Below are 26,353 nucleotides of genomic sequence, written 5' to 3'. Positions count from 1 at the left end.
TTTCATTGTGTGTTTCAGCACTTGGCTTTAATGGGGTCCTTCTTGGCTGCTTTTGAAGCTTTCAAAGTTGAAATACTTGTGATGGTGTTAGGTTTATGCAGAGCAGAGATATTCCTGTTAGCTTTTTTCTTTATCTTTTGAAGTTAATACTAATTTATTATATCTTTATATAAAATAGTTGGTATCCTTACTGAAATTTAGCTGTGGTTGAGCTAGAAATAACTTGCTTAACTTATTAGTCTCTTGGTTTGGGGATGTATATTGATTAATAGTCTGGTTGGGTAACTTCTTTTATTACAAGCATTTTGGCGTATAATTTAGTGCATCATTGAACAGAAGAGATACTTAGAAACTTTTAGATTGTGTGAAGTCAGATACTGTTGGTTAAGTTCTTTTTTTGGTAGAGCTTCAAAGTGGAGTTTTGGTTTTCATTGTGAACATTTAACTAGACCTGAATATTTCACAGTTGGTTGTTTCTTATTGTTTTTGTTATTTTAATTAACAAATTCACTGTCTAAACCTGTAGACAGTGGACAGAGCTACATTCACAGAAGAAGAATAACTGACTTAAATTACAATTTTAAAGAATGGATGTATAGCAAACATTTTGGTGTTTGATCTGTTATGTATGAAGACAAAAGGTACTTAAGGCAGTATTGTGTCTTATTTTTAAAAAAAAAAAAAAAAAAACAAGAAGGGCTTGGGAAAGTGCCTATTTTCTTCTGATATGATGCCTCCCCTCTATGTAATGATTACAAAGAATTAACCCACTGACAAATGTGTTTTTATGAGGATATCTGCCTCCACATTTTCTCAGGATTTGTGTTCAACTTTTATCATTAAGAGCAACAGTGCCTTTTGTTATATAGATTATGGAATCTCCTGTCATTTATCTCAAGCAGTCCAGATCTGTGTCCAGATGATGGTGATGGTGATGGTGATGATGACAACTCATAGTAATTATGTGTGTCCCATATGCCGAGTCGTGTGCTAAGTACTTCTTTATGTGCTTGAGCTCACTTAATCCTCAGGGAAAATCATGAAGTAAGCCATTATTATGTCATTTTACCAGTGAGGAAAGTAGGGCTTGGAGAGGTTAAGTAACTTAACCAAAGCAGAGCTGGGCTGGTATAGACGGGTTTATTGTCCCTTAGATCCTGTTTTGTTTATGGCTGCTAGCTCTGAAAGCAAAAAGTGAAATCATTGTCTTTCTTGGTGCAGACCTTTATCCTGCTTATCCTGTTCCTGAAGGCACCCATTTAAGGACAGAGGGAAGTGCAAAATAGTTCAAGGTGCTCTTACTAAGGCACATGAGTAGAAAAATAGCAAAAATTGGTGCCGGATTGGGTGGAACCACCTGTATGTGTGTGACATTGTAACATGTAATACAACACATAACATAATTTGCATTAGTATGTATTATAGGCTGCTGTTATGACCTAGAAATCATCCTTGATTTCTCTTCTGTGTATTTTTAATCCCATCTTCCAAGTCCTGAAGATTCTATCTCCAAAACACATCGCTAATTTATCTACCTGTGTCTATTTCTGTTCAAGCTGTAATGTAAAAGTGTCTTCTTGCCTGAACTCATGCAGTAGCCTCATATCTTCCAGCCTCCATTATTGCCCACCTGCAATATATTCAGGGGGTAGAGTAGCTGAGGTGATCTTTTTCAAAGCCTAGAGAAGATCCTGTTGATTTACTGCCTAAATGCCTTCCATGGCTTTGCATTGCTACTTTGAGAAAATCTACCTTCCTACCATCTGTCCTTGTGTACTTCAGAGATACTGGCCTTCTTTATGGTTTTCATTCTTACCAAGTTTGTTTCTTCTACCTGGGCTGGAACATTTTGTGGCTGACTGTGTATCATTTAGGTCTCAGTTTAAATGTCAACATTTCAATGCAGCCTTCCTTGATGAATCTAGATACCCCCACTCCAGGACTCTCACGTTACTGTGCTTAGCTTTCTTTATAGTTCTTATCACTCTGTGTTAGGTTAATTTATTGTCTCGTTATCTATTTCTACCCCCCCCCCCCCCCCGAATGTAAACTTGAGAGCAGGGCTTCCCCTGTGCCTAGAAGAGGGTGCCTGGCACACAGTAGCACAATTAAAAATATATTGAATGAATGAAAATTTTCCTCTCATTTCAGTATTACATTATGAATATTTCCATAATCTTAAATATTCACAACGGGCTGCGAACTCTGTTTCATAATCCAGATCCGGCCTTTTATTTGGCTTATTAAAAAATGTTGTTTGGAGTGTAACTTACATCCAGTTAAGTGCACAGATCTTTAGTGTACAACTTGAAGGATTGTACTAATGTGTATACTTGTGCAGCCATCTCGGATCACTGTGGAAAAGGCTCTTTCACATCCTCCTTCCAGCCACTGCCCCTTCCACAGGGTACTTGCATAATTTTCTAATTAGCTTCTAACATTAGGAGATTTCACAAAATTTCATTTGAATTTTTTATGGTGTAGAAGTATTTATTTCTTCCATTTTTCTTTATAAAAAAAGTGGAAATGATGGTAGGCTGAAACTGTTATATGAAAGGTTCTTGTACTTAGTCCACTTCATTCATACATATTTCTGGCCTCTCATGTATTTGTTAACCACCCTAACTCCACATGGTTGTGTTTAAAGGTGTTCTGTTGTATAAATGCGTCATTTATTTAACCAGTCTCCTGTGGAACATACAAGCTATATCTGATTTCAAGAACAACTTGTAGATGAATCCTTGTACAAATCTTTTTTCTTTTACTTTCAGGTTTTTATTTTAATTCCAGTTAGTTAACGTAGAGTGTAATATTGGTTTCAGGTGTAGAATCCAGTGATTATCACTTAAATACAATGCTCAGTGCTCATCAGAAGTGCCCTTCTTAATGTCCATTACCCATCTAGCCCATCCCCCCACCCACCTCCCTCCATCGCCCTCATTTTGTTCTCTGTAGTTAAGAGTCTTTTTTCCTATTATGCCTGCCTCTCTTTTTTCTCCCCTCATGTTAATCTGTTTTGTTTCTTAAATTCCACATAAAAAATATGGAATGTTTCACAAATTTGTGTGTCATCCTTGCACAGGGGCCATGCTAATCTTCTCTGTATTGTTCCAATTTTTGTATATGTGCTGTTGAAAATGAGCATAAATCATTATTTTATCAGGGTAAAACTTTACAAGTAATTTTTCTAGGTCAAAATGTGTTTTCATTCTTAAGATTTGGTACATATTGCCAAATCGCTGGTAGTTGTATAAATTGATGTGATCTTTGTGGCGAGCAGTGTATGGGAGTATGCTTTTTTCTACATCTGTGCCACCACTGGGAATTGCAATTAAATTTTTTTTTTTTTTTTTTTTTGCTAATACAGTTAGTAAAAACAAAAAATGAGAATGCTATCTAAGAAGTTTTTCTTTCTCTTATCTGTATAAATGCTTTGTACTTTATCTTAGAGAATATAATATAGAAATATCTATTAGTACAACAATGCTGTACCTAGATTTATGTTCTGAGTCATGTACTGTGTACATCGTATATGAAAAAATATGAATACTTTACTAAAACTCTTTATTCCTGATTCTTTTTTTTAATTAAAAAATTTTTTTTTATGTTTATTTAGTTTTGAGAGAGAGGCAGACAGTGTGTGAATTGGGGAAGGGCAGAGAGAGAGAGGGAGACACAGAATCCGAAGCAAGCTCCAGGCTCTGAGCTGTCAGCACAGAGCCCGACGCGAGGCTCGAACTCATGAACCGTGAAATCATAACCTGAGCCAAAGTTGGATGCTTAACCAACTGAGCCACCCAGGCATCCCTCTTGACTCCTGATTCTTAAACACACATACACACACGTGCATACATGGACACAGATTATCATTCTGCCCTACCATGGGAGTGCAGGAGTAAATAATGCAAAATCCTTCTTTTTACACATTGATTTTATATTTGCTTTTATTTTTGGTTAAATGCTGTTATTTTATGATTTGCTTTTTAAGGAGATGCCTACATAGAAGAGTGACAGCAGCTGGACTGAATGTTTCACTGCTGAACTGGTTCCTCAGGTATCCTGGCTCTGGTGATTGCTATGGGAGAGTGGATGACTGTTACAGATCCAGATCTGTCTTCAGGTACCTGAGTCTAAAATAAGTATAAACTAAATCAGTAATTGTAAAGGTGGATTTTTAAATGAAACTGTAAAATGATTTACCACAGATATTGAAGATGTGACTAGAGAGAGACATAAATAATTGTAAAATATCTAAATTTTTATTTTGAGAAAAATTATCTGGGAAAGCTAAGAATTGTGCCATACTTAAGTGGGGTTAAATGCCTTTGACGGATGATGAGTTTGATTGTTACTATTTTTGAGAGAAACATTTATGCATTTGAAATGAGTTTATTGGCTACTTTAGTACACTTTGATTTATTCCTTTAATATATAAACTTTGACATAGGTGGTTTTTTTCTGTTATTTTTATAAATCTGAAATAGTATAAACTAAGAATCTATTGTATCTTAACATGCCTCCTAAGGGCACTTGATAGTTGTATCTTTTTGAAAAAAAAGTACAGTTGACTCTTGAATAACATGGGTTTGAGTTTTGTGGGTCCACTTATACAAGAATTTTTTTTGATAAATGTACCATGCTGCATATTTATTTTCTCTTATGATTTTTTAAATAACACTTTTTTTTTCTCTAGTTTCCTTTTTTGGAAGAATACAGTATATAATACATGTAACATACAAAATATGTGTTAACTGCTTATGTTATTCGTAAGGCTTCTGGTCAACAGTAGGCTATTAGTAGTTAAATTTTGGTGAATCAGAAGTTATATACAGATTTTTCAGCTGCGTTGGAAGTCAGTGCAGTGTTCAAGGGTCAATTTTGTGTAGTTTTCTTACAAAAACCAGCTTTGTCTGAATTTGAAAATTTTAAAAAATATTTATATAATTCAACATCTTTGGTAACGGAGATAGTTTTCTTTGCATGTGTTTTATAAATTGTTTAAGTAAATACCTTTTATTCTTTCAGATAGCAAAAATATCTGTCAATATACCTCAGAAACAAAGATGTCTCCATCAAGTTTATACTCACAGCAAGTGCTATGTTCTTCAATACCTTTATCAAAAAACGTGCACAGTTTTTTCAGTGCCTTCTGCACAGAGGAGAATATTGAACAAAGTGTTTCATATCTTGATCAGGTAAAAAAAAACGTTTTGTGAGAAGAATAGCATAAATCATGTTATATAATAGAACATATCGAAGTTATGAGAAAAACACTTGTTAAGCACATGTATGTTGTTATGTATCGGCCTGGGACTTAAACACACTAGAAATGCAGAGAACCACCGTGATCATCTAGTCTGGATACATGGTAAATGTTTTTGTCAGGAGCAGGTTGGCCTGCACATCACCCTAGGGGCTCTTCCACTTGGAGTCTCTCCCTTATTTTACTGCTGCAGAAACCTGAGTGCCTTGCTCCAGGATACAGGCAATTGCAGAGCAGAGGCTAAAAGAGCCCAGTTCTCTCTGTTCTTTGTCCTTTGGGATATTTACAGTTTTCTTAACTCAGGGTAGTTTTTATGATTTCTCAGAAAATATTTCTGTCTTTTGTTTCTATACTTAGTTGTCTGATAACCAACTTTGAGGAAAACATTTTCTCCTACCAGGAATTGACTACTTTCGGTTTTCCTTCATTATATGAAGAATCCAAAGGTAAAGACACAAAGAGAGAATTAAATATAGTTGCTGTTTTAAATTGTATGAATGAGCTACTTGTACTTCAGCGGAAGAACCTTCTAGCTCAGGAAAATGTAGAAACACAGAATCTGAAACTGGGAAGTGATATGGACCATCTGCAGAACTGCTATGCAAAACTTAAGGTAGAAATTGCCTGTCAACCTGTATTTCTTTTTTTTTTTTTTTTCAACGTTTATTTATTTTTGGGACAGAGAGAGACAGAGCATGAACGGGGGAGGGGCAGAGAGAGAGGGAGACACAGAATCGGAAACAGGCTCCAGGCTCTGAGCCATCAGCCCAGAGCCTGATGCGGGGCTCGAACTCACGGACCGCGAGATCGTGACCTGGCTGAAGTCGGACGCTTAACCGACTGCACCACCCAGGCGCCCTGTCAACCTGTATTTCAATAAGGCAGATGTCTCATAAGCTAAGCCAAATGATAACAATGTTTTTTCTTTAATATTTTTAGGTCTCTGTACATCCTACGGTGCCTACAGGCTAGAGATTATTTTGACAGGGGAGCTGTGGTGGGCTGGAGGGGGTAGTTGGTATACCCTCCAGGTTATAAAAAGGCTGTGGGTTGTGGATAGTACTTTAATTTTAATCAGAGAGGCCTATGGAAGGTCTTATGAATTAGAGTGACTCAGAGTTGTAAGCCTAAGAAGGCAGTAATTCTGCATTAAAACTTTTTATATCTGGATAACCTTGGCTGAGTGTTTTTTAAGTAGACAGTGAATAATCGTGCAATGATATTGATAACTGGGGGCTGTTTACCCTTTCCCCTAAGGAGTGGTCGCTTATTAGGACAGCCCAGAGTATAGAGTGTTTTCCAGGAAGTCTTCTAATTCAGGGTTTGACCTGGGCCAAAATCAGGTATTTCTCTGTGGACAGAAATGTGTTCAGTGGCAAAAGTTGCTGATCTCTCCTATTATATGATTCATTCAGTTTGTTGAGGAGAATTTATTGAGTATTTTGTGTGCTAGGGTCAATGGGTTTACAGAGGAGTGAACCCCAGTCCCTGCTCTCAAGGAGATTGTAGTCCAGTGGAAGGCGATACATGGAACTAAGATTATTTGCGTCATTAATTGTTCTTGGAGGTAAAAGGAGGCTTCACAGAGACTTAACACTGATCTCAGGTTTGAGGAATAAGTAGAAATTTGCTAATGTTTGGAAAAGACATTCTAGGCAGAGGGTGCAACCTGTTTAAAGCATAGAGGTATGAGAGAGGATTTTACTTTTAGGAAACAGATAGTAGCCCTGTAGGAGCTGAACTATATGATTATGATGAAGACGGATAGGTGGGGCTGGGACCTAGGCGTCAGATGATGTGAGCACATTGTGCAGAAACCTGGAGGCACCAAGGAACGTAAGCAAGAGAAGGCATCGTGGGCATCATGTAGAGATACCAGTCTGGCAGTAGGGTGGAGAAATTGTGGGAGAAGTGTAGATTTGTGTTTGGGGTGGAAGTAGGGAGCCTAGAAGGCATGGTGGAAAGGACAGCTGTTAGCAGGCCTTAGCAGCTGCTAAGGCCAGAAAGGTTTTGCCAGTGGAGATGGTAAAAGGGAGATATTAAGCAAACTTAGGAAGTAAAATGGGTAGAATTCTATGAAAAATTGAATTTGGGGAGTAAAGAGAGTCATGAATTAAGATACCAGCCAGGTCTATGTCAACTTTACAGAGGATGATGGTATGATTTACTGAATTAAGTGATATAGCAGGGGGGTGTACAGATTTGCAGGGATGATAGTGAGTTCAGGTAAAGCACTGATAATTACTCAGAGTGAATCTGATTTGACGTATGTGGGACATGTCAACTGGCCCAATGCCTTTAAGTTCAGCCATTCCAAATGGTCTGGCATGATAGGAAGCTTTCAGCACTCCAGAGAAGAAGGTGCCAAAAATTCTGACAGCCTTAGTTATCCAAGTTGTATTCCTAAATTTTATAAATTCCTAAATTTATAGGAATCCATTGTTAAAGAGATTGTACAAGTTGTCATTTATGGTCACTTATGCCGTAAGTTGAGTGGGTTTTCTATTTTATAAGGATAAGAGGCTTTTAAAAATATTCCAATGGTCTCATGCAGAACTTGGCACATTTCCTCACGGAATGTGTGGAATGAATTCAAAGTGAGCATCTTATCCCATACTGATTCCAGCAATGCTGCCGTTCTCTCTGGAGAAAATCTTCAGAGGTTCCCACTTGCAAGGGAGAACTAGTATTGTGCTGAGCCTCACTTTTTTTTGACCTGAAGGGTTGCTGCTTGCTTGGTCACCCATCTTCTTAGACTTAGCTCCAAATCACTTTGGTTCTTTATCAAAGAGTGTGCTGTAGGAATGTTACAAAATAGTAAAAGGAAATTTTAAAAGTGTCCAGTGGCAGCATCACTTGAATAAGTGAAGAGCCTTTCAAGGGATCGTCTTTGAAACTCTTTTGTCAGATACATACAACATTTTGGAATTTAAATAAATTTATAACTTTATAGTATTGTTTGAGATTAATTGTTTTAACCAAACATTTTGTGTGCCATTAAACTGCAGTTTTAGCTAACGAACCCTAGTATGTGTACATTGTTTATACTCTTCTTCTAAAAATTCATTTGCTCTGAGTCCTGTGTTAATTTTAATCAGGATTGCATGTGGATGTTTTAGGAACAACTGGAAACCTCCAGGAGAGAAATGATTGGGCTTCAGGAAAGAGACAGACAGTTACAGTGCAAGAACCGGAATTTGCATCAGCTACTGAAAAATGAAAAAGATGAAGTGAGTTGTCAGTTATTGAAGACAAAGTTTGAGTGAATTTTTTTTTCTTTTTTGATTTGAGGTGACCATAACGGCTACTTTAAAACAAGAATCATTAATTCATCCTTTGTCAAATTGGTATGGTGGACCTCTTTCTACAGCACTGCAGCATATTTAACTGAGGTCAGGAACTCTCTGTGTCATCCCTGCTCCAAGAGGATTCATTTGGTTTAGTGTAGTGGTCCATAGCTTGTGACAGCCAGTGCCCTGTAATGTCTGCCTGGACTCAAATGCATTGATATTTTTTCCGAGGGGCAGGGGTGCTTTAAATGCAGATCTTTTATTCTCTGCTATATCTCTGTTTAATATCTAGCATCCCTCTTCTTTATCTTAAATCCATTATTCATACAGTCAAGCAGTTACTTGACTAAATGGACACAAGAGTTATTGGTTTTTAAAAAAAGGAATTCACATTTAAAAATCTTATTTCTGATTGCTAATGATACCATAATTATAATCTCACTTCTGCTATAGTGGTTACTTAGTATTTAGATCTATAGAGTTCATGCATTTGAAGTTATTTTTTAATTTATATATGAAGAAACCATTATGTTCTTACTGCTCTGCAGTTTTTGATCCCTGACCACTTGATAACTGTAAAAATATAATATTTTCAGTGTTGTGTATGTTTTTTTAAACTATAATTAAGGACTTCTAAGGGAGCATATTTCATTAATGACCTTAGAGTGATTTAGACAGATTTTATCATATTTGACTGGTAATATATTCCGTTAGTGGATAATGAAATATCTTAGTTAAACTGCAAGATTGCTTATACATTTTCTTGAGTTATTTCCCAGAAAAATGTTGACTTGATGTACTGATTACACTTAAGTGCTTTGAATGTAGTTAGTCTTTAGTAAGGATTGAGTTAAACATGATCATCTTCACCGGAGATTAAAAATGTTATTATAGAATAGAACATGCTTTCTATCAAGGGTTGTCTGAGAAACCATAGTAGATCTAAACATTGAACAGTAGGGCATGACATATCGTGGGTACTCAGCAAATATTTGAACTGGATTCTGTCTGCTATTTGGGCTTACTCTAATTTGAGAGCTGTTTGTGATCAGATAAATGAACCTGTTTAAAAACAAAACAAAAAAATAAACCTGTTTACATGCTGTGATGTGCTATGGCTAATTTGTCACAGATTTATAGGGAATAAAGTGGTTCAAGTAAGTAATGTAAGGAAGTCACTACAGATGATCAATTGATTCTTGTTTCAGATGAAGCTCTGATCACTTTAATACTTCTGTAAGAGTTTCTGGCTTCTAAATGATCAGACTCTACATGTAGAGTAAAAAGGGTAGAAAAGATAATTTCGAAAGTTAGGAGTTCTGGAAGTTTCAGAATTAAACAATAAAAACTTTGTGGTTCACTTAATGATACTTTTCAAAGTGATTTCCAGTGGTTATTGAGAAGAAAGAATCCTAGAGTAAACTATTTTGTGAGGAGGTGAATGCTAGGACTTCTATTCTCTATTCTCTTTTGAATTTATAAATTTTAACTGGGGGATTGTCAGTCATAAAGGGACTCATTTGATGGAAAATGCTTTTTTCAGGTACAAAAATTACAAAATATCATTGCAAGTAGAGCTACTCAATATAATCATGATATGAAGAGAAAAGAACGTGAATATAATAAATTAAAGGAGCGTCTGCATCAACTTGTTATGAACAAGAAGGATAAAAAAATAGGTAAGAAACAACTGGCTGAGATAGAGCAAAGTAAATGCATAAGCTAATATGCTAAGAAAGAAATGTGAATAGACGGAGCACAACAACCCATGAAGTGTTATTTTTATGCCTTATTCATAAAATGTCTCTAGACGGTATATATCCACATAAACTAGAAATTGAGACAACTCGTTAGTGAAAAGTAAATAATTTTGCTTTGCTTCCTTAGTTGCATATAAGAATTACATATTTTTTTAATATGGCAGTTGTGGTTCCATAGAGAAAAAACTAAGCCAGAGGATATTCTAATCTTCTATAGCAAAGAACTGATAATATGAAAAGGCAAGATGAGTTTCTGAGTACCAAAAAAAGTATATGATTTTAGAAATAACTTTGCAAAATTATTCTTCACATCAGATCATCTATGTCATTTCCTTTAAATGTAGCTGTGCATTTTTGAAGCAGCTGGTCTAAAGAAGGGACTGTGGACATTATGCTTTTGTTTGTGCCTACGTTTTTTTTTTTTTCTTTCTAGTGTTACTCTTTTGAAAATTAATTTACAGCTTACATCATCCAAGCATAATTTCAGGTACATGACATAGATTACAAAGCGGAACCATGCACACACAAATCGAGCTACACGCAAGGTTTTACTGGCCTGGTGAGATGCAGAACAGGAAATGTGTGCATTTATTTATTGAAGAGTGGTTCCCACGTGGGCTGCAGGTTGTCCTCTAACCTGCACGCTACAGTAATACCCTAAACCGTGGTTTCGGAAACGGAGCTCAGTTGGACTTGCTGACACGACAGCTGATGAGCAGATGTCCCAAGCTGTCACATGGTGGGCCGTGTCCGCTGTCAGCAGGCAGCTCACTATTGACTCAATTATTCAGTTATCTTATTTTAAACATTACTGAAAATCGGAAGTGGGGTAAGCTATTAAGACAAGGTGGGAAATCTTTAGGTAATCCAGCTTAAACTTCATTGGTTAACCTCATGTTCATCCGTGAATTAAATAAAGAGCAAGATGAAATGCCAGAAGTATGAAGTGTACTAATTAGAGAAGTTTATTGAAGATTTAACTCTGGTAACAGAGCTCTTATTTGGTGGGAATCTGGCTGTCTCCTAGTCCAAACCTACCTGGAAGTGGTATTTTCATAATGATTTTATCAAGCCTAAAACTACAGTAACTTATTGTCATCTTCTTTCCTTTTTATGCCAACTGCTTCCGTCTCCCCCTAGGATAGAAGAGAAATTAATACTGTCAGGGGCTTTGGCTCCTTTGATGATGATGACAACGCGGGGCTTGGCAGACTTATTCTGTAAAGATTCTAATAGTAAATGTGTTCAGGTTTGTGGAGTCTGTGGCCTTTTGTCACAGCTATTCATCCCTGCACTTGTGGTGTAAGAGTATATAAACAAACGGTGTGTGGCTGTGTTGTAATAAAACTTTATTTCAAAAATCAGGCATCTGGCCTGCAGGCCATAGTTTGCCAGCCCCGAAGATAAAATTAATAATGATAATATATTTATCAAGTACTTTAAGTGTTTTAGCAACATCTTTTACTCTTCACAACAACTCTTTGGTAGATATTTTCATTATTCCCACTGTATTGATGAAGAAACAGGCTTAGCAGGTAAATAACTTGTCAAGATCTCAGTGTTTATCAGTAATGGAGAACTGGAACTTGAAATCCTGGACTTTCTGAGCCCAAATCCTAATCTGCACCAGGTTGACTTAGGTCTCCAGTATGTATATAGTGTGTTAGGGTTTTATACACTTAAACGTATGTATGTTAAGAATTGATTTTGTTTTGCATGTTCATGTTTGTAGCTATGGAAGTTTTAAATTATGTGGGGAGAGCTGATGGAAAAAGAGGCTCCTGGAGGACGGGTAAAACTGAGGCCAGGTAAGTTCCAATTTAAATTGATACATTTCATCAGACTTTTCTTTCTATAACTGCATTTTCATGCTGACAGTTTCTTTCTCAGGAATGAAGATGAAATGTATAAAATTCTCTTGAATGATTATGAATATCGTCAGAAACAAATCCTAATGGAAAATGCTGAACTTAAGAAGGTTCTTCAGCAAATGAAAAAGGAAATGATTTCTCTTCTTTCTCCCCAAAAGCAGAAACCTAGAGAAAGAGCAGATGATAGTACAGGAACTGTAAGTGGCTCTTTCCTCTCTAATACAGTTTTGGATTGCTAAGTCGAACAATTAAAACATTAGATAGGTATTCCCAGTGGGGGACATTACTGATGTTTTGGACAGGACACTCACTGCTGTACTACCCCCAATCACTGTGACAACCCGAAAAATTGTCCGATATGTTTCTAGACATGCCCTGGGAAATGAGGGAGATGATTTTCCAAGGACTTGATCTGTGCCCAAAACACTGTGTTAAGCTCTTTATGAGCATTGTCTCGTTTCATTCTTATAATTTGATGCTTTTCATATTATAATTATCCCCCATTTTATAGCTGAGGAAACTGAGGCACCTTAGTCTAATTAACCTAGTATCACACAGGACAAAATCAGGATTTAAATCCAAGTCTGCCTTACCCCAGAGTTCATGTTTTTAAGTACTGTGCTGAATATCCTCTAAATAGTTTAGTTTAGGTGTTATGTATTTAAGCATGCTTTGCTTTCCAGAGAGTGAAACATTTATTAACTTTGGGAACCAGCTAATCATTCAGTCCATAAATTTGCTGTCTGGTCCCTGGAAAGAAAAAGCTAAAAGGACTTTGACTTTTTCCTTTGTCTTAGTTGGGGCTGTTATAACAAACTACCATGGACTGGGTGGTTAAAAACAACAGAAATTTATTTTTTACAGTTCTGGAGCCGGGAAGTTCAAAATCTAGGTGCCCATAGGGCCAGTGTCTGTGAGAGATGTCTTCCAGGTTGCAGATTGCTGACTCCTTGTACCCTCACGTGCCCAGAAACAGGAGGATTGCTCACCAGAATCCCTTTGTAGGGGCACTCCTCCCATTCGCGAGGGCTCTACTTTTCATGGCCTAATCACTTCCCAGAGGCCCCACCTCCGCATACCCACACATTGGGTGTTAGGATTTCAACACAGATTTGAGAGAACACATTCAGTCCATTGCATTCTTCAGAAGCCCTTCTGGGGAGAAGGGGCATGTAGAAAAGTAACTGTTACACTTGTTAAGAGCTATAATAGGGTGGTGCATGTGCAGAACAAAGCAAGTGAGGCAGTCAAGGAAGGCATCAGAGAGCAAGTGAATTTGAGTTGGTTCTTAAAAATAAGTAGGTGTGTGTTTTGGGAGGAGAAAGCATGGGATGCAAGGGGAATGATATGTGCAGAGGTCTGAAAGAACAAGTCACATCATGGTGAAAACTTCTTTTAACTTAATTGCTTTCCATGTTTAAATTCCGGATTCAACCAAGTGACTAAAAGCTGAAAATAGCAATGTTGATGGAAAATGCTAATTGTCAGCAAGTCCATCAGAACTTGTTTTTAAACCTACATTTGGGGACTGTTTACTTTGTGGTGTCACAGATCAGTCCTGCTGATAAGCCTACCCTCTTCTACCTCTTTTTTCTTTCTTTTTTAAAAAAATCATTATCTGAGGCACCTGGGTGCCTCAGTCATTAAACATCTGACTTCAGCTCAGGTCATGATCTCACAGTTCATAAGTTCGAGCCTTGATTCTCTCTCTCTCTCTCTCTCTCTCTCTCTCTCTTTTCTGCCCCTCCTGGGATGCTCTTTCTCTCTTTCTGCCCCTCGCTCACTTGCACACATGCGTTCTCTCTCTCTCTCTCTCTCTCTCTCTCTCTCTCTCTCTCTCTCTCTCTCTCTCTCTCTCAGAAAAGAAAAAAAAAGTCATTACCTAGATGTTCTTTTTAAACTCTCCAGTTTGGGACCTTCTTGACCTTTATATTGAGTTAGCCTTTTCTCTCAAAGTCTATCACTTTTTGGTTCGTTGTGAAAATCCACAGATGCCTTCCCAGAGCTAGCATAGTTTCTGTTACTCCTGTAGTTTCTTCAGGTTTTGGCCCAACCTTTACAAACAGTACCGGCTTTCAGTCAGCAAGAGTAAGTAGTAAATCAAGGAGACCTTCCTCAGATATTTAAATTTCCCTCTCCTCACCACTACTCATCCAGTGGGTTAGTATCCTGTGTAATTCTTAATAATGCAAATGTTTAAGTTTGGAGAAGTACCCTTAATTAAGTATATTTCTTGGTTTTAAAAGGTCTGTTTTTCTAGATCTTTTTTCTCTTATAATTTAAATCAGTCCTTTTAAGGATTTTGGAGCATTTTAGTAAGGGAGTAAGGTATAACCTTAGAATGCCTAGGTAGCCTTCAGGTTTCACTTATTAGTTATTTTCTTACTTAATTGTAGCCAAAATATATACCCAAGATTCAAGGTAACTTTTTATTTTCATTTTGTGGTTTTAGCATTTAATTTAGTCTGGGGAGTGTAAAGCGATTATTATTATTAATGTTTTAAGTAATGGATTTATAGTATTCTGGTATGCTTTAACACATAGAAGGTATAGCTTCTTGGAAGAATTACTGGCAAGTAGCTCCAGAGGATTGATTGGCAAGAAGCAGAGTCATAGTGAGCTCCACGCTGGGCCCTTCCCCAACCTTTTCCCCTGGGAGACCTTGACTTTGGCAGCCATTGCTGACCTCACACTATTGATACAGCTCTCCACACTGAGTCACTCGCTCATTCCTGCTGCATCTGCATGCAGGAACAGCCTAACCAGCATTTCTTCTCATCTTCTATGTTTTTTCTTTTTTTCCCCCAGCAAGATATTTACTGCTCAGTTTAGTAAAGTAGATCTCTGTCCACTTTCTTGGATGTTAATAATAAAATAGGACCATGCAGATTGTTATGCAGACATATATATACCTGCGTATATATATAATATACGTATATATACCTGCACATTATATATATATTATTATTGTCTAATAATATGTATTATTGTTTATGTAGCTATAGATTATTTCGATATATTTTAATACTGTTTTCCTATGTTCTTTATCCTGCTTTGATTCTGTGTGATCATATGTCCGTGGTTGCTGTATTTTCCTATGATTAATGTGCTGGTAGAGTAAAAAGGAAAATAATCTCTGGTTTTATTTTTTAAAAATTATACGAAAAAAATAGGATTCACAGTTACTTTGTAGATAACTTCACTGGTTTATTTATTTAAACAGCCTCGGACTGGAGATAAGTTGATCGAACTTCAGATCTCCATTCTGCCTCTTGGCTGTGTGATATCGGGCAGTGTGTCTACTTCTGAAAGCCTCATTTTTCCCACATTATAACATGATTTGAGGGTTAATTAACATATGAGAGCATCTAACACAGCACTGGACAGGTAATGAATAACTTCCTCACACAGCTCCTTGACTCTCATCACTAGATTCAAATTCACATTTGAAGAGACTTGAATTGGACAATTTCTATCTTAAATGTTAGGTCACATATGCTTAAGATATGGTGCAGAAATGATTTTGATGAGGATCTCTGATAATTACTACTGCCTGAGTATCTAGAGCCATTTTAAGATACTGGTCTTTCCCTTTCACCTCTCTCTTGCTTGTAGGTTATCTCTGATGCTGAGGAAGATGCTGGGGAACTGAGTAGGGAGAGTATGTGGGACCTTTCCTGTGAAACTGTGAGAGAGCAGCTTACCAACAGCATCAGAAAACAGTGGAGAATTTTGAAAAGTCATGTAGAAAAGCTTGATAACCAAGGTAACTTACTGCCTCAGTGCATGCAAAGTGAGTTGCCACTCAGCTCTTAATTTCAGTCACTTAGAAAGCCACGTTATGGGCTCAGCTGTGAAGTACTCGAACTCAGTTTGGTAGTTTGATAATCAAGCTTCTATCTACTTCTAGAGGTGAGGTTTGAACCCCACTGAGAAAATACTTTGCCTTCAGAGTGAATCTTTCTCTGAGTGCAGTATACAGTTGAATGAAGTGAACTGAGTGTCTTACTAAATCTTGGAAATGAAGAATTATTAATCATGATGTGGTATAAATATAAACCTGTTGCTTATTATTTCTAGATACTTGCATACTTCTAGGTTCTTTTAAATTATTTTCAATATAATAGAGGTTTAAAGTATCAATTAGGAAGTATATGAAGTAGAATATTCAGGTTTCTGTTCCCTATAGCTAACACTCAACAGTTTGGTGCATATCTTTCTTGATTTTTCTGTAGGCATTTACAAAATTTATTTAAAAATATATAAAAAACAGGACACCTGGGTGGTTCAGTCATTTGAGCATCCAACTCTTGATTTCGACTTAGGTCATGATCCCAGGATTGTGGGATCAAGCCCTTGTGTTGGGCTTCTCTTGTGCTCTCCCTCTTTAAATAAATAAATAAATAAATAAATAAATAAATAAATAAATAAATAAATAAATAAATAAATAAATAAATAAATAAACAAGCAAACAAACATGAAAAAATATATATATGTATATGAAAAACAAAAACCGAATACTAGGTATTCTTTCTACACTTTTTTTCACTTAAGAGTGTATGTATTATTTTAGACACCATTTCCTGTCACCATAGATAGTATAAATTTACATTGATGAATGTATTCTTAACATTTTATATTTTTTGAGGGTTGCTTGCTTCTAAATCAAGAAAATTAAGGTTTCTGCTCAGTAAATGAAGTCTGTTGAAAGAAAATTTATTCTAAAATGTCAGAAGTCACAAACTCACTGCCAGTTGTCTTTAGTAGTGAAGACTAATCAACAAAATTCTGTACCAAAATTAATTTACATGAGATTTTGTTGATTTCAGTCCCAGTCTATTAGTAAATAGCAAGTATATTTGGACTTTTTATTTGTTGAATTTAATATTGGAGAGCAAGATTTGTAGTGCTGCATTGATCTTTGAAGAAGTGTTGAAAGTAGTTTATGAATTTGTTATTTTTCTCCTCTGTGAATATAGGTTGTCCATTTTTAATTAGGACATAATCTTGAATAAATACAGATTACAAATTAAATGTTCATAGTAGAACTAGTAAAGATATCATTTGAGTCCAAAAAATAGTATGAATTTGTAGTTGTCCTGAATCCTTTATAGTTGCTTTGCTTTTTACATTTTTTTCATGGTGGTAAAATACCATAAATTTAATTTTATTATTATAGCTTATGAAATTTTTAGAGAGCTAAGGGAATAGGTACCTTTTAGAAAACCTGTTGAGATTCTAGAAAAATTCTGAGAGTTTTTTTTTAATTGTTTTAACATTTACTTTTGAGAGAGAGAGAGAGAGCGAGCGCACCAGGTGGGGGAGGGGCAGAGAGAGAGGGAGACAGAATCCTAAGCAGCCTCCAGGCTCTGACCTGTCAGCACAGAGCCCAATGTGGGGCTCGAACGCACCAACTGTGAGATCATGACCTGAGTTAAAGTCGGACTCTTAACTGACTGAGCAACCCAGGCGCCCCATAAACTGAGTGGAGGCTGTAAAACCTATGTCAAATTACTGGTTTTATGTTAGTTTCAAAGGTACACTTAGAAGGTTTCAATGATGAAGACGTAATCTCACGACAAGACCACGAACAAGAAACTGAAAAACTCGAGTTGGAAATTCAACAGTGTAAAGAAATGATTAAAACTCAGCAGCAGCTTTTACAGGTAAATGTGAGTTACCTTTTAAAGCTGTTTTCCCCTGTAAAGGGCCAGGATTTTACTGAATCTTACTAGATTTTTATTCCTTTATTTCAGAAGATATGTAGCATTTGACATTTTTCTGCTTTAAACTAAGTTCTGGGCTTACTAACAGGGACATAACGTACCATTCCTGAGGCGGGGCTTTGCCAAGTGGAAAATGAGAGTCCTCCGTTGACTTGCTGATTCTTCATCATTTCTGTCCTTCCCCAAAAGTTTGACCTGCCATCCCTTGCTTTAACTTGGGGTGCCGCGGGGACCTTCTGGAACTTACTATGTTTTAAAATTTAATAGCAGCAGCTTGCTACTGCATGTGATGATGACACCACTTCACTGCTTCGAGACTGCTACTTGTTGGAAGAAAAGGAGCGCCTCAAGGAAGAGTGGTCCCTATTTAGAGAGCAAAAAAAGAATTTTGAAAAGGAAAGACGAAGCTTTACAGAAGCGGCTATCCGCCTAGGATTGGAGGTATCTTAAACAATTAGCTTTCCTTGTAGAGCTTTTGCAAGTTCTGGGGAGGCCCGGCAGAATGTATCGAAGTTCTGCCTTTCATTGTTTTTTTGCCATCCAGTTGTTCCCTAAAGTATTTCACCAGCGATCTTATAAATAACAAACTGGAAAGGATTGTAAGCATGTGAACTGTTATAGAAGGGTGTCGTTTTGCCTTTACTAGATTTGGGAATTGAAACTTTTCTTTTTAGAAAACTCTAAGCATCCGTTATCCCCTTCTGGTTGGCTTTCTACTGGTCAGTGTTTAGCTTCACACAGGAGATCTCTCTGGGACATTTGTTATCTTCCCACTGTCCGTGGGCATCAAAAAGCAGTACAAAAGTTCTCCCTCTCCCCCTCACCCAGGGATGTGTGCACACACCTTCTACAGCTTGCTTTTTGACTTAACGATATATTAACCTACATACTTCCCTTTCAAAAGTTACACAAGTAATGTGTGAACATGGTTTAAAAAATAACTCCTACAAAAAACCACAAACTGAACAAATGTCCTCCATTCTTACCACCAGTTTCATTCCTCAGAAGTCACCACTGTTTGAACTTCGTAATTCTTCTGAGAAGTACTGTTTTAACCTTAGTGTATTTCAGCCTTTGTTTTCTTGATAACAATCTATTGATTACCGGCTATGAAAGATCAGGAATGTAGTGTCCTTACCGCAACTCCCATCAATGCTGTTGCTCATCTCTATATATGACTTCTTCATACATACTTCATACTTCATACTTTTTTAAAACCACTTTTAAAAAATGATTTCTTTTGGTTGACTTTTTTAAATAATATGTTTGATGCTTCCATTTCACGTGTGCTTGACTTGAGGCAGTACCATATCCCCGCAATGAAAGATGAAGACATTCTTGTACTTACCCTTGTTCCCCTTCTCTTGCCCTTCTACTTCCCAAGTTTTGTCTATGGTTATTGTTTCTCATCGTTGGGTGTTACCACATTTGTCCTCTGCCCTACGGTGTAATCCAGGTGTATGTACTTTAAGGTTGAGACTTAAAAATGGAAAGAACATTGATGACATCATGATTCTGTAAATATTATTCATTCTGTAACCTACTAATCTGTTTGATCACATAGAAAATACTCTATGTTAATAAGACTTTGCCACCTTGGAGAGAATCTTTCGTGTACCACTGTGTAGTGAATCTTTTGACTTTCTTTATAGCTTAGGATTTCCTGAATCACATTCAGTTTGTAGCTCACACTATCTACTTTCTTGGGTTCCTTTTTCAATTTGCTGTATTAGCTTCTTGAGTAATTTTTTTGTAAGTATTGTGTGAGTAAAAAATATTCTGAATTCTGGGATATCCAAAAATGCACTCATAGGTGATTGGTTTGACTGCATATAGAATTCAGTTTCCCATTGTTCCATTTCTTCTGCTGTTTGGTTTTGCAAATAAGCAGCCCGATTATCATATAACCTACAGGCAATACTTTGTAGATATCCTGTGCTTTATTTTTTTCCTTCTCTTCTTCTTTTCTCCTTTTTATATTCTTAAAGTTCCAAAATTTTATGAGGATATATCTAGGTAATTTAGCCTGAAGACACTGTATTTCTTCAATTTGGAATATTTTCTTTGATTCTGTATTTTTTCCCTTGCATTCTCAAACATTTCTATTAGGCAAATGGTTGGCCTTCTGACTACATCCATAGATTGACTTTATGTCCTGAATTTAAGGGTATTCTCTCACCTTTATCTTGTACATCACCAACCTGATATTCAGCACCATCAGTGTTAACTCTTCATTTCATCCAAGGAGTTTTTATTTTAGAATTTATCTTCCAAGTCTTTGGTGTCCTCATTTTTTTTCTTTTTGTAGAGCATTATATTATTTTACATGTGTTCATAAATCTGGTCATTTGTGTTAGAATATTTTTTCGAAAGGCTCTTGAACTGTTACCTGTAGTCAGGTCTCTTTATGTTGGCTCTTTTTCTTTCATGCTCTTCGTTTTCTTCAAATGTCTGGGGACGCATGATTTTGTATTAGTGTTTATGAATGAAAGATATATGCTGTTTAGCTGACATTGTGAAAATTGATCTTATCAATAGCTACCTTTCTCAGAAAATAAAATCCGTTTGCACCAGCATTTTCTCCTGTCTTACAGGAACCTTTTTCTGAATCCCTGTATCCGTCCTATTCCGGGAGATCCTCTAGCTACTTTTTGTACCACTCCCAGTTCTCTGCAGGACAGTCTGTCTGCCTCTGGTCAGTGGGGCCAGTGAAGGATGGGAAGGAAGCACGAGAGACCTGAGGGATGAGGGAGAATTGAGGATTATCATTGGCTGTTGGGAAGGGGAAGGTCTGACGTGTGCCCTCTTGTGGTTTAGTGGTGGTGGCTGCTGGTGCTGGTAGATGGTTGGAGGCTGAGAGCGATGCCTGGTGAGGTCATAGCTTCTTTTTCTCACGTGATTAATTTACAGTGGGTATTTTTCTGTCATTTGTAATTTTATACTTACAATGTTCTGTGTGTTCAAAAATTCTAATGTGCTATCTTTTTTTTTGCATTATCCATTTGAATTTATTTAAAATAGATGTGAAAATAACAGTTGGTTTTTAGGTGAGATGGGTAAATTTTTATTTTTTAAATATGATTTTCTTAAATGAAGTTTTTCTTAGTTTTTTAGGTTAATTCATTTGACTTACAAAATATAGATGGTAGCCAGAAAGCAAACACCAACAGCTACAGAAATCATGGGAAGTGGCACCGGTGTGAATGTTGAAATACTGATCAGTATTTCTTTGGTTTGCTTGTTATGACAGAGAAAGGCATTTGAAGAAGAAAGAGCCAGTTGGTTAAAGCAACAGTTTTTAAATATGACTACCTTTGACCACCAGAACTCAGAAAATGTGAAACTTTTCAGTGCCTTCTCAGGAAGTGAGTACTCCATTAACCCTTTAATCTGAAAATGCATGTCAATAAAATACTGTAAATTATTAATATAAAACTTAGGGGATCACCAAATGATTAAAAAAAATTTTTTTTTAGTTTATTTTGAGAAAGACACAGCGTTAGTAGGGGAGGGGCAGAGAGGGAGGAAGAGAGAGAGAGAGAGAGAGAGAGAGAGAGAGAGAGAGAGAGAGAGAAAATCCCAAGCAGGTTCTGCACCATCAACGCACAGCCCAATGTGGGGCATAAACTCACAAAACTGCAAGATCGTGACCTGAGCCGAAAGCAAGTCAGGTACTTAACCACCTGAGCCATCCAGGCACCCCTGGAGATCACCAAATATTTTTAAAACTAAATCCTTCTAGATGTTTATGGAATATGCATAAGAGATGGCAAGATTAGCAAGACTAGAGTCAAGGGCTCGAGTGAACACCCACATTAACTTGTTGTATCTCACACCTCACTGCCCTTCAGGTGATCATAGTTAATTACCTTCACTCTATTTGATACCTCACCATAGGGACTGCCTTTTTTTGTTCTTTCTTTTAACAGGTTCTGATCGGGACAGTCTTACAATGCACTCAAGGCCACGGCAAAAGAAGCCTCAGAATATGTCTAACGGGTCTCCAGTTTGCACATCTAAACTTACGAAGTCTCTTCCCGCTTCTCCTTCTACTTCAGACTTTTGCCAGACACGTTCCTGTGCATCTGAACATAGGTATTGGTCTATGGGTGATCTTTGCACATATCTGTACCATTGCTAGAGTTGCACTGCTGAGGGGAAGGTGGCATATCTGTAGTGTTAGCAACAATAGTGGCTTTGGAGAGGAATTTAGTAGATTGATTCATTCTACAAGTATTTATTGGGTAGCCATTATATAAGGACAGTGTTAGGTGCTGGGAATGCAGTAGCAAACAAAGTAGATCCTGGTCCCTGTCTTCTGGGAGCTAAAAAATTTGTTCCCTATCCCCAGGAAACCCACATACTTTTATTACCTGATGCATTTTCGTATTTTTCTCTGTCTCAAATTGTTAAATCATATTCTAAGGTATAATATCAATATCTACCTCAGAGCCTGTTTCAAGATTAAGTAGATAGAACATTCCTAGCGACAGAGGAATAGCAAAGAACAAAGGGATACCTTGGAAAGTGTGGTGGTGATCTTTCCTTTTTAACCAAAGCAGAGGACAGTAGCATGAGGACGTGCCAGTTTGGTAGGTGCCCCAGAAAGCAGGGGCACACTTGCCTGTGGTAGTGAGATACTGGTGTGGAGCTAAGTGTTGAAGAAGCCTACTAGCCCTTGGACCAAGAATTGTTAAATAAATGAATTTCAGAACAAAAATATGAAGGTTAAAAAGGATAAGACACTGTACATATTGTTGAGTTTTAAAAGGTTTAAGACTCTAAATATTGAGGGGCAAAAAAGAGCCTGGGGAAGAGTCCTCCAGGCAAGTGTAGGGACCCCTGAGGTGTAGGACACTGGTGTGTTTGTGGAGGGCAAGTGTTGTTAGCTAGCAAGACCAAGAGGTAGGAGGTAGTTAATAGTGGGAGGTAGGCAAGGATCACATCCTATAAGGTCCTGGGTGAGTAGGGTTAAAAAGTTTATTATGCAAGAGTTCAAATATATACCAATGTAGAGAGAATAAGGTCATGGTGCCCTTTATAGCCATCACCCGTCTTCAACAATTACCAAATTATGACCGTGTTGTTCATACATAACCCCACTCTGCTGCCCCCATACACATACACACACCTGGCAGTTCATTTGTAAGGTTTTTTGTTGCTGTTTTTGTTTTTGAGAGGGAGCACGCATGAGAGCAGGGGAGAGGGGCAGAGGGAAAGAATCTTAAGCAGGCTCCACCCTCAGCACGGAGCCCAACACAGGACTTGATCCCACAACCCTGGGATCATAACTTAAGCCAAAATCACAAGTCAGACATCACGAGTTAGACGCTCAACTGACTGATCCACCCAGGTGCCCCTCATTTGTAAAGTATTTCAATCTCTATTTGTAGGTCAGATACTGTTCTAAGGGCAACAGATAAAGCATTGGAGATTTGTAAGCAGTGGAAAAGATTTGTTTTGAAAAGATGACTGTTTTATTGTTTGGAAAACAGACTGTAGGAGTGAGTCCTGTAGGTCAGGAGATGCAGTTAGGAGACATTAATGGAGTCAAGGTGAGGTGACGGTAGTTTAGACAAGGGTCATAACATGAAGGTAGAAATGACTGGATTTGGGATATATTTTGCTTTTCAACCAACGGATTGACTAATGGGGGGAGTATTGGAAGTGAAAGTTGAATTTACAATCAAAAGATACTGTAAGTTCAGAGTATTTTCTTATACGGAGTGTTATTAAACTCCCAAATTTGACCAATTAGAGTGCTCTATGTAAATAACACAGATTCTAGTCGCCATTTTCAAATAATACATTCTATATCTGAGAGAGAACATAGCATTTGTCTTGGTTATTTTTATGTATCTAAAATTCTTTTAAATCTAATTTTTAGTTATGAAATATTTGACATAACATTCCTTGAAGACATTGTTTTGTGTTTAGTAAAGATAAGTCCAACATTTAGTACCTATATAATGGGGCGTTATGAGATTTCAGTGATGATACATATAAAGCATTTAAAACAGTACTTGGTCCATTATAAGCCCTCAGCAGGCTATAAACATAAAAATATATGTAAATATAAATGGTTTATAAAAGTGCTTTTCTGTTTCATATATTCCAAGGGCTACACTAAACAACATCAGTGGCATAGAAATAGAACTTTGGAGCATCAGGAAGCTCCATTGAGCTATTAATATTTGTGGTTACTGGCCTCTGAATATAAAACACAGAAAAGAGTTGTGTAACTAGTTTCAGGAGAGAAGCTGTTGCAGCTTGACATAGTTCTTAAAATTTTAAGTTATTTGGAAAATTTGGACTCCTTGCTCCTGAAGCACCTTAGATCTGGGTTTGTAATAAGATGATTGCCACATCGAGGTTGAGTTAGTAAACCAAAGTCACCAAAAATGCACATTTAGGGGGGAAAAACCCGTTTTTGGGGAAAAAAGATACTCAGTTGATAAAAATATATTTGTTGGCTTAACCCCTTAGATTCGAAAGTAATCATTTAACCAGCTATTTTTGTTTTGAGATGGTCACAGAGCATAGCTCTCAGATTGTGTCATTGTAGGGTAGCAGCTGTGTCCACATTCAGAACCTAAGAGTGTTACTCCCTGACACTTACAATTAATTCAGCACTGGTGTATGCACTTAACGTGTGTTAACTCAGTTCCATCCAACCCTGTGAGATAGATACTATTATTATTTCCATTTTACAACTGAGGAAGCTGAAGAAACAGTGACATAGTAAGTGGTTCAGCTGGTGTACGGACCTAAACCATCTGACTTCAGAGTCTGGACTCCTTACTACTTTTGTAGGCACTCATTAAATAGCTGTGTGGGTAAATGGGTGGGTAGAGGAAAACTTGCATGTACGAATGGATGTGTGTATAAAAAAAACAGATTACAAAATAGTGGCAGGAAGATGGGGACATGGAGGGACATTGGCTTTCAAAGCCCACGGGTCCTGTATCTGACTTAGGCATTAGTTGGGTAGAGCGCTTCCGAGTAAACCAAAGAGATAAATAAAATAAGTGGGTAAACAGAAAAATAATAGATGGATAGATACGATAAAAGTGATAAATTAGGCCATTTTGAAACATTTCTTTGTTCCCTATCTGTGTATCTTCACAATTGACTTAGCATCGGACAAGGGAGCAATCTGACTTTAGACATTCAAGCCTAGCTTAAGTATAAAAGAAAGAGGAGATGGTTATTAAGATCTGCCTTTCTTTTCCTAATAGTTCAGTCAACGTACTGAATATAACTCCTGAAGAAACTAAACCAAATCAGGTTGGAAGAGAATGTGCAAATCAGAAGTGGAGCATGGCATCGAGACCTGAGTCACAGGAAGGTTGCTATAGTGGGTGCTCCTTGACCTACACCAACTCCCATGTTGAAAAAGATGACTTACCTTAGACGTGTGGACTGGAACTGTTTTCATTAACACATTCATCAGATTTCACATCTAAGTTGAAACAGGGTGTGTCATAAAGTCAGTCATCTCTACTAATTTAAGGTGGTCTGAGTTGTTTGTTTGGACTTTCCTGTTCCTCCCCCAAAGAGCTAAAATGTTAAATCTATTTAAAAGGATATAAAAGCTTTGGATAATGTATTTTTAGTAACAGAAGCATCTGGTTCTGTGAATAAAGGAATGTATATGTTTGGTCGAAAACAGAAGCACTAGAATGAGTTTCCTCTTATAGGTATTAAAAATAGCACTTTTAGGAAACTGATTATTGTAAATGTTTAATTTTGTCTCCTATATAGTTGGCATTGGAAGTTTAGCCTTTACTTGAATGTATACTGTAGATTTTTAACAAAGCAAGTTCTATATTTATTATGTTTAGTGTGATTTGAAATTTCCTCTTTCATATGTTTTAAATAAAGTGAAATTTATGTATGTTTTGTACATAGATATACATGATTATGTTAAGAGGCTTTAAGATTTAAAAATTTTACACATCCATAATTATAGTATTTCATGCCAATAAAATTTTTTTAGTGGTATTCTGTTTACAGATGTATTAGAGCCATTGCCACATTATGTTTAAGAATTTTTTGAATGCATCTGAGCAATAAATACTCAAAAGCTGTTCCATGAAGCTGACTTCTTCAGATAATTAACATTACTGACATTACATTTTTGAGATTTCTACAGCAGTAGACTTTTATATATGTAGGATATTATAATTTTTCAAAGGACTTTTGATTATAGGATAATAGAGGCAAGATAAAAGTACCCTTGAATAAAACAAGTTAAGAATATCGGTTTAAGATACGTGGGATGATAGAAGATATTTAAGATATCAGAATGGTGATCTTCTCTTTACTAGATGGGGACTAGCACTGCAATATCTGTACCAGCTCGGGCTTTGTATAGTTGCCAGTAATTTTTAAATAATTTTTCAATGGAGTATTTGCCACAAATGATAAAGAAATCTGACAA

At 36.9% G+C, this 26,353-nt stretch overlaps 1 protein-coding gene and 1 non-coding gene across 6 annotated transcripts in view; one reads left to right on the top strand and one right to left on the bottom strand.

Moving 5' to 3' along the window:
- Window positions 1–26,009, top strand: part of SSX2IP (SSX family member 2 interacting protein) — a 41,345-nt gene extending 15,336 nt beyond the window's left edge. For 3 of the 5 annotated variants that reach the window (XM_023258861.2, XM_011284896.4, XM_019837338.3), the window contains exons 2-14: window positions 3,989–4,120; window positions 5,026–5,195; window positions 5,664–5,876; window positions 8,383–8,493; window positions 10,097–10,232; window positions 12,046–12,121; window positions 12,192–12,381; window positions 15,800–15,950; window positions 17,714–17,850; window positions 18,178–18,351; window positions 21,161–21,275; window positions 21,840–22,005; window positions 25,149–26,009. In XM_023258861.2, the coding sequence (XP_023114629.1) occupies window positions 4,078–4,120; window positions 5,026–5,195; window positions 5,664–5,876; window positions 8,383–8,493; window positions 10,097–10,232; window positions 12,046–12,121; window positions 12,192–12,381; window positions 15,800–15,950; window positions 17,714–17,850; window positions 18,178–18,351; window positions 21,161–21,275; window positions 21,840–22,005; window positions 25,149–25,323 (1,857 nt within the window). In that variant the 5' untranslated portion in view covers window positions 3,989–4,077 and the 3' untranslated portion in view covers window positions 25,324–26,009. The remainder of the gene's footprint in view (window positions 1–3,988; window positions 4,121–5,025; window positions 5,196–5,663; window positions 5,877–8,382; window positions 8,494–10,096; window positions 10,233–12,045; window positions 12,122–12,191; window positions 12,382–15,799; window positions 15,951–17,713; window positions 17,851–18,177; window positions 18,352–21,160; window positions 21,276–21,839; window positions 22,006–25,148) is intronic. The other 2 variants (XM_045036111.1, XM_045036110.1) reach the window with 2 other exon arrangements.
- Window positions 3,038–3,145, bottom strand: LOC111562024. Its single transcript, XR_002745085.1, has one exon. It is a non-coding gene; the product is annotated as a U6 spliceosomal RNA (small nuclear RNA).
- Window positions 26,010–26,353: the final 344 nt, after the last annotated feature.

The sequence above is a fragment of the Felis catus genome, chromosome C1 (genome assembly GCF_018350175.1).
Source record: "Felis catus isolate Fca126 chromosome C1, F.catus_Fca126_mat1.0, whole genome shotgun sequence".
NCBI classification, from domain to species: Eukaryota; Metazoa; Chordata; class Mammalia; order Carnivora; family Felidae; genus Felis; species Felis catus.
This window is presented reverse-complemented; position numbering and strand designations above follow the sequence as displayed.